General features: G+C 50.3%; 1 protein-coding gene across 1 annotated transcript; it reads left to right on the forward strand.

The window, feature by feature from the left end:
- Positions 1–2,486: 2,486 nt before the first annotated feature.
- Positions 2,487–3,401, forward strand: LOC309890916 (olfactory receptor 14C36-like; the record flags this gene model as incomplete). The annotated part of the gene is made up of 1 exon (XM_082785306.1): positions 2,487–3,401. One exon carries the CDS (start codon positions 2,487–2,489, stop codon positions 3,399–3,401), a length of 915 nt encoding a protein of 304 aa, XP_082641432.1.
- Between the last annotated feature and the right edge of the window lie 5,570 nt (positions 3,402–8,971).

Raw genomic sequence — 8,971 nt, forward strand, 5'->3', positions numbered from 1 at the left:
TAGAGAGGGCCAGTCAGTGTTTTGTGTGGTCTACTTCCAAGTGTTTTCCCCAGGAGATACTCTGCTGCCTTCCAGGAGGCTGTGAGCCCTGGAGCCCAGGGCCATGTGCAGGGAGCCTGGTGGAGGGCAGAGCAAGGGAGGCCTTGGGCAGGGCCTCTGCTGCTGAGCTGGGCTGGGCTCCTGGGCCCAAGGGGAGCTCCTGGCAAGGAGCTCTGCCCAGGAGCAGTTCCTCTGCACAGAGCAGCAGGGCTGGGGGCACTGCCTGCAGCTGGCACTGGGAGGGGAGAGAAGGGAGAGATGTTTAAGACTGTGTGGAGTGTTAGAAAGCTGAGAATACACTGGAGGAGAAATTCTAGCAACCCCTAACATGGTAAGTTTAAGTGCATTGCAATGCACTGGAATATCCTGGAGGTGCCCCAGACCTCGATTGTCCCAGAGCAGGACAGGCTGGAGACACTGCGTGTTTCTTTAATACAGAGAATGTCATGCTCCAGAGCAGGACTTCCGAGCTGCAGCATCAGCATGGAGGCCCTGAGAGCTCCCTTGTCACAGGCCAGCTGCAGGCTGTGAAGCCGGGGCTGCAGGCAGGGGTGGCCAGGGCTGTGGTGCAGAGCAGGGTCCGTGCTGTGACCCAGGGGCTGTGTGCCGGGGCAGGGCCTCTGCTGCCTGCCAGGCTCAGCACTCAGCCTGCCCGGGGAGCTGCCCAGGGCGCTGCAGGGAGAAGCTGCGGGTGGAAGGAGCCCCCCAGCAGGGCAGGGTCCTGCTGCTGGCAGGAGGCTGCTGCCTGGGGTGGACTGCTCACAGGCACACAGCACACCCACAAGGTAGTTCACCTTATTTATTTATTTATTTATTTATTTCATGAGGATGGTCAAGTCAGGAATTTTCTGCTTCCTTTTCTCTTTCCAGCACTTGCAGGATTGGGTGAGGTTGCAGAAAGAAATGAAAAAGGAACTGTGAAGTTTCAACACGTCTCTAAGGTTCCTGAACTGTTCCTTTGATGATCAGTGGGTTTGTAAGAAGGCTTATAAATTGCCTACAGCCTCTCCTTTGTTTACAGCCAGCTTCACTGGCAACTTTGCTGTACCTGTCAGGGCTTTCTGACAGGCTGTTTTCTATCTGCAAAGATGGATATGCACCTAGGCAGTGCTCTGGAAACTGCTGGTTTCTGAAGGGCAAAGAGGTTGGCATGAGGGCTCAGAACACAGTTGGGGAAAAGACAATGGCATATGGAAACATCCCCCAGTTATAAAATCTTCAGGCAGAAGAAATATGATTAGGGAATGAGAAGAAAAAAAAAAAAAAACAAACAGATATGTTGTCAGAGGGAGAACTTATCAGAAAAGTCTGTATTATTCCCGACAATGCAGCCCCCTTCCTCTGAGCAAGCCCTCTTGCCTCCTCTCCTACACAGGAAAGCCCCTGCAGTCACTGCTGTGGGCCCAGGGCATGAAGCACGTCCTCTGCAGCCACAGTTCCAGCAGAGCAGAGGTGCATCTCTCCAGCCACGTGCCCATTTCCCTCTGTGGTGCAGGGGGGCTGAGAACAGCATGCATTCTGTGAGGCTGGGGAATGAGCTGACTTTCCCTTAATGAGACACCATCACTAGGATACTTGTCTGTCTCCCTGGGATGTCCTTCCAAGTTGTGAGCTGCCCTGCAGGATAGAATTCTTTTCTGTAGTATCTCTGTGTTATGTGAATGAACAGGGAAGAAGCAAAGAGATACTGCATGCAAGGATGTGCTGCTGGACTGGTGAAATGAGTGATAGGTGTCCTTGGCAAGGCGTGTGGTGCTGAGACCTTGCTTAGGTACCTTGAGAAAGGCTGCGCATTGAGGGATTGGCAATGAGCACTTCTGCTCTCAGCAGTGTCTGCCCTCTTTTCAGTGTACCATAAATGTGATTGTCCTCCATTAACAAAAGCTGCAAGATCATGGCCGTTGGGCACAAGCCCAGCCATCTCCCCTCACCCTGCTTTCAGCCAGAATGAATCCTTTTGGCTCTCAGCTCTCATAGCCTTTCGCTGTGAGTGCAGCAGAAATCCTCAGGACTTCTGACTTCAAAGGACATTCCTTGGGCATGATGAGGATGTGTAGGAAAAAAAATAAATTAAAAAATCCTAGAAGTCCTTTCAGCCCTCCACATTTCTTTAGGCCTGTTAGGACACCAGCCTATATGCCCTTCTGCATTTTTAGTGATTTTATCTGACAAATTCTGAAAATATAACTTGGAGCCCCTGCCATGTTCTGATGTACCCAATGCAGAGGGACAAGACTGCTTCCTCCTGAGCCAATAGGCAGAGGTCCCTGATCCTTAAGGATCACATTGAACATCATTAAATATCACTCATGTAGCTGAATGAAAAGTGAGGGAGTGTGGCAGGGAGAGGGTCAAAGAGCAATGGAGTCAATTTCAGACTGGGAAGCCAGTACTAACTTGTCACTGTTTTTTCCATCTTGAAAGCTCCCCAGGCCCAGAGGCAGCAGATGTCCAACAGCAGCTCCATCACTGAGTTCCTCCTCCTGCCATTTGCAGACACACGGGATCTGCAGCTCCTGCACTTTGCGCTCTTCCTGGGCATCTACCTGGCTGCCCTCCTGGGCAACGGCCTCATCCTCACCGCCGTAGCCTGCAACCACCGCCTCCACACCCCCATGTACTTCTTCCTTCTCAACCTCTCCATAATTGACCTAGGCTCCATTTCTACCACTCTCCCCAAGGCCATGGCCAATTCCCTCTGGGATACCAGGGACATTTCCTATGAAGGATGTGCTGCACAGGTCTTTCTGATTGTTTTCTTCTGTTCAGCAGAGTATTTTCTTCTCACCATCATGGCCTGTGACCGCTACGTTGCCATCTGCAAGCCCCTGCACTACAGGACCCTCCTGGGCAGCAGAGCTTGTGCCCAGATGGCAGCAGCTGCCTGGGGCAGTGGGGTTCTCTATGCTGTGCTGCATACTGCCAATACATTTTCCCTGCCCCTCTGCCAAGGCAATGCTGTGGACCAGTTCTTCTGTGAAATCCCTCAGATTCTCAAGCTTTCCTGCTCAGATGCCTACCTCAGGGAACTTAGACTTCTCACATTTAGTGGGTTTGTGTTTCTGGGGAGCTTTGTTGTAATTGTGCTCTCCTACTTGCAGATCTTCAGGGCTGTGCTGAGGATCCCTTCTGAGCAGGGCCGACACAAAGCCTTTTCCACGTGCCTCCCTCACCTAGCTGTTGTCTCGATATATATTAGCACTGCTATGTTTACTTACCTTAAGCCCCCCTCCATCTCTTTCCCCACCCTAAATCTAGTGATGGCAGTTATGTACTCAGTGGTGCCTCCAACACTGAACCCTCTCATCTACAGCATGAGGAACCAGGAGCTCAAGGATGTCATTTGGAAAGTGTTTTCATAAATGTTTTTTAGTGCTCATGAAGTTCTTGTCTCAATTCCCAAATGACTCCCAATATATCTTGTTCCAGGTTTGTGTGGTATTGCTTCCTTAACAATATTTGCGTATTTGATATTATTTATTGTTTTATTCTTTATTTTAGTATTTATTCTTTTGCTGTTCCTAGAAAAATACATGGTTTCCTCCCACTGATACTGAGGAATGACTTTGTATTGTCTCACCTGAAGCCTGTATCAAAGTCTGTCTTAAAGCCTTTCTCTGACTGGACTCTCCCAGAACAGCTGTGTAATAAAATGGGATGTCCTCAGTGTCCTGCCTGAAGTCTGGGCTCTTCCTCCAAAGATGGTGCCAGCAATAGGCCTAAATACTTGCTGTTTCTCCCTGGGTACAAGACCATTGTCTGCAGTGACAGCAGAGATGGTGAATGGTCACTGCATTACATAGCCACATGTGACTTCCAGATGATATTCTTCAGAAGAAGAATCTGAATTTGCTTCGAGATCCCATGGGGATCTTTATGGACAGTGTGTGCATGGGGTGGGCAGTGACTGGGCCCCAACAGAGTGAGAGGTCACAATAGGTGGGGTCACCAAAGGGAGAGTACTAAATCCAGGTATCTTTGTGAATAAAGTGAGTTCTAATCTGAGGTATTTAGAAGTAAACAAGGACTATGCAGCCCCAGAGGAGAAAGTGGGAACCCAGCAGGTACAGGGAAGGAGGACTGGCAGTAACTCATGTCATTGTTAGTGAAGTACCAACTGGCCACACCTAGAGACACTGAATCATAGAATCATAGAATCACAGAATCACAGAATCACAGAATGGCCTGTGTTGAAAAGGACCTTAAAGATCATCTAGTTTCAACCTCCCTGCTTTGAGCAGGGTTGCCAAACACTAGAGCAGGCTGCCCAGAGCCACATCCAGCAAGGCCTTGAATGCCTCCAGGGATGGGGCATCCACAACCTCTCTGGGCAACCTGTTCCAGTGCCCCACTGAGTGTAAAGAGTAAAGAGTAAAGGGTGTTTTACACCCTCTGAGTGTAAAACTTTCTCCTAATTTCCAACCTAAATCTCCCATTTTACTCTAAAACCATTCCCCCTTGTCCTATCACTACCAACACCTGTAAACAGGCATTCCCCTCCTGTTTATATGCTCCCTTCAAGTACAGGAAGGCTGCAATGAGGACTCTGTGGAGCCTTGTCTTCTCCAGGCTAAACAAGCCCAGTTTCCTCAACCTTTCTGCATAGGAAAGGTGCACCATCATCCTTTCAGTCTCCTGCCACATCCACAGGTCTTGGGGAAGGGGATTAACAGCAGGGACCCCCAGCTGGCAGGGTCTGCTTCCCATCCGGACCAGCACAGCCATGCACAGTCACCCCATGGGCACCACAGCAGAGCAGCACTGCCAGCTCCGGGCCTGCAGGGAGCACAGGGAGGGCATTCACCACTGCCCAGTTGGGAGCTGGTCCTGGAAATGTGCCTGGCTCCTTCTTCCTGCTGGGATCTGTGCCTGCACTGGGGAATGACCTGCTGTGTCACCCATGCCCAGACCCCAGCAGACCCTAGAGTGGGGCAGTCCATGAGCCCCTGTGTGAGACATGTCAGGGGCTGGTCAGGGGGCTGGCACTGGGGGAAGCAGCCAGACCAGGAGGGCTGTGGGAGGACAAGGCACCAAGCTCTGTTATGGGGACCATGCCAGGGGGACATTTCCCAGCCCTGATGCCCACTGCCCCAAGCAGTGCCTACACAGAAGGGCCGTGGGACTGTGTGTGGGGCAGTGGTGCTGGGCCAGCCCAGAGTCAGGCATGTGGACAAGAGCCACAGCACTGCAGCAAGTTCTCATACGGCCACCACTGCAAAACTATTGCCAGGCCCCAGCCAGGCCGGCCTCTCCCCTCAGTCACAGTTTTGGCCGCAGGGACCAAGAGACACCTGGAGCAGGATGTGCGGGTGGGCAGCACCAGCCCCAGCATTCCTGGCAGCCCCTCTGCAGCCAGAACAACTCTCAAAGGTCAGGACAGGACCCAGTGCCGCCCACAGGGCTGGGGGACTCTGGTGGCTGCAGGCACTGGCAGCACCTGCTGGGAGACCCCAAAGCCAGGGCTGAGCGTCAGCGCTTGGCACCACAGCTCACAGTGGCTCACAGTGGCCCCAATTCTGGGCTCTCCAGTACAAGAGGGACATGGAACTGCTGGAGCTAGTCCAGAGGAGGTCTACAAAGAAGATGAGGAGCACCTGTCATACGAGGACAGGTCGACAGTGCTGGGCCTGTTTGGCCTGGAAAAGAGAAGACTGAGGGGAGACCTCATCAATGTGTATAAATATCTGAGGGGAGGGTGTCGAGAGGATGGAACCAGATGCTTTCAGTTGTGCCCAGCAACAGGACTTCAGGCAACGTGGCACTAACTGAAACACAGGAAGTTCTGTCTGAATATGAGAGGGCAGTTCTCAACTGAGAGGGTGACAAAGCATTGGAACAGGTTGCCCAGAGAGGTTGTGGAGTCTCCCTCACTGGAGATATTCAGAATCCACCTGAATGTCATCCTGCACAATGTGCTCTAGGTGATCCTGCTTGGCAGGGAGATTAGACTAAATGATCTTCAGAGGTTCCTTCCAACCTTGGCCATTCTGTGATTCTTTGATAAAAACCTCCCCCTTGCCTTCTCTTCTCCAGGCTGAACACTCCAGCTCTCTCAGCCTCTCCTCATCTGAAGACTTTCCAGTCTCTAAATGATCTTTGTGTCATTTACTGGACTTACTGCACTACATCCAGGTCTTTCGTGCACAGGGAAGCCCAGAACTGGACACTACACACAGGGTTTGGTCTCAGCAGAGGTCAGTAGAGAGGAAGGACCAACTCCCTGAATGTACTGGCAACGTTTGTAATAATGAAGCCCAAGGTGCTGGTGGCCTTCTTTGATGTAATTCCACATGGCTGGCACCTGCTCATCTTGTTGACCACCAGAAAACCCAGGTCCTTCTCTACCAAGCTGATTTCTAGCTGGTTGGCCCCAAGCAATGTCTTTGTGCATAATGTTATTCCTGCAGGAGCATTTCACTTTGTTGAATTTCATGTGATTCATCTTTGCCCAGTTTTGGCTGCGAGGTCCCTCAGAATGACGGCAAAACCATCTTGTGTGTTAGCCACTGCTCTCAGATTCATATCATTTGCCAACTTGCCCCATTGTACAAGTCATGAATAAACTTGTTAAATAACATTGGTCTAGTATTGACTCCCTGTTTGCACAGTACTGAAAGACCTCCAGCTAGAATGTGTATATCTGGTAACTACCCTCTGAACCCAGATGTTTAGCAAAATTCCAGTCCATATCATCCACACAGGATCACAACATTAAAGAATGGCTGAGGTTTGAATGGACAGGATAGGTCCCAATATTGCCCCTACAGTGTCCTCCTTGTGACTGACCTCCAACTAGACTACATGCCACAGGACTATGAGCCCAGCTGTGCAGGAACTTTCCAGTCCACCTCACTTCCTCCTCATTCTGCCTGGACTTCATCAACTTCTCTATCAGAATCTTATGGGAAACGTGAAAAACCTTTCTGAAGACAAGGCAGACAGCATCCCCTGCTCTCCCCTCATTTACCAAGGCAGTTTTTTCATTGGAGAATATTATCAAGTGGTTAAGTCTCAACAAACCCATGTTGAATCCATGCTGACCACTCCTGATCACTTTGTTATCCTCCATGTGCTTGGAAATGGTTTCCAGGATTAGCTGCTCCATCACCTTCCCACAATCTGAGGAAAGGCTTTCTGGCCTCTAGTTCCCTGGGACCTCTGTCTTGCCTTTATGCAAGATAGGAGTCACATTTGCCTTCCTCAGTTGTGCTCTGGGCCTCTTTCTAAGGCTGTGCTCTGGGTTTCTGGGTATTGCTTGGAGTCTGGCACATGGAGAGCCATGGTGCTATGCAACTGTACACCCCATAAAGATTTGGCCAGCTCATAAAGAGAAAGGATGAAAGGGAGGTCCTAGCAGGTATGACCATGGGTCGACAGCAAAGAGCTAAAGGCAGGACCTATCCAACCCCTCTAAGCTTCATTGCTTTCTGCTCAATTTAGATCTGAGGTGGAGATGTGCAATGTGCCAATGCATGCATGTCCTGGGAATACAGTTTCACTATTTAAGGTTTTGGGAAGGAACATGTTTGGGAAAACGTGTGCAAATTTGGGTGAGAATTCATAGACAAGCCTAAAAATTCTGAAAATTAGTGCATTTCATTTGTTTTGTCTCTTGGCTTCCTTCCGTAAATCAATAGAGCTGAATAGAGGGCTTAATATAGAGCTGAAGAGTGTCTTTTATTTTTTACTGGACTGTGTCTTTTATTTTTCAATGCTGTCAATTAAGATGTTACCTTTAGTGCCTGCATGTAGCTCATTCTCTGAGGAAAGCAGATGGGAATTGGTGCCAAGGGGCTGGAAAACATTCCGATGCAATGCTAGTGGAAAAATCTCAGAGCTTATCGCAGCTGTGTCAGTCCCAGGAGGTTGATGAGAGAAAGGGTGAGGCTGAGGAGTAGGGATGAAGACTGTGCATAGAGTGCCTGGCAGAAAAGGTCTTGATTTCCCTGCATGCTCAGAGTCCCTTAGCAGACATTCAGGATCAAAACCAGATGGAGATTGTTGATATCACTTTAACTGTAGGCAGACAACTAAAGAAACAGCAGAAAGAAGAAATCCTTTCCTATAGTTTGTATTATTCTTGAAGTCTGTCCCTTTAAGGAGACTCCTGGCATCTCCCTGATGAACCCCCTAAGAATTGAAGACTTAGAAGAATTATGCCCGGAGCCTTGGCTTGTGAGGGAGTTTTGCATGTACATTCGCCCTCTGCTGCCAGGTTCCTGAACTGCAGATCCTGAAAGCTTGAGCAAGGCTCTCAAGAAGTAAAAGACAGAAGCAAGCCTGCAAACGTCTGAAGGTCTTGGCCAGCCCCACTGAGGGCCATCCCAGAAGAGGCTGCGAGGGCAACAAGGAGACAAGGTGCCCATCCCTGGGAGATGGTGGAGGAGGAAATCAGAGGCACTGGTTACAGGTGGAAAATCAAGTGGGGAGGTGGATCTGAAAGCCCTTGATGTGTTCAACCAAGGGGGATGGCCAAGGCCTGAGTACATCCCCTGGGAAGGGGGATCCTGCATTTCCTGGGCTGCTCGGGGCTCTGTCAGGGGCAGTGTGATGTGGGGTGTGCAATTCCGAGTGTAGGACACTGGTAGGACACTTGCCAGGCTCTGTGGGATTGAGGAGGTAACAGGGTCCTGGGGCTGTAAGGGACCAGTGTCCTCTGGTGGGCCTTAGTGGAAGAGGCTGCAGCTGTAGCCCTGAGGCCATCCACTGAGGGGCCTCCAGCCCCACTATGGCCCTTTGTCATCCCCCTCCACAGCCTGTCCTACATTTTCCCATACCTGTGCTTGCATCCCTGCAGATTTTTACCATACACTCACTTTTCCAGCTCATTCTTGTCTGATGATTGCCAAAGATGTCCTAATTTCTATGACAAAGTGACATGCTTGGTGGATGAGGGAAAGGCTGTGGATGTGGTCTACCTGGACTTCAGCAA

The sequence above is a fragment of the Aythya marila genome (assembly GCF_965140915.1).
Source record: "Aythya marila genome assembly, contig: HAP1_HAP1_SCAFFOLD_153, whole genome shotgun sequence".
Lineage (NCBI taxonomy): Eukaryota > Metazoa > Chordata > Aves > Anseriformes > Anatidae > Aythya > Aythya marila.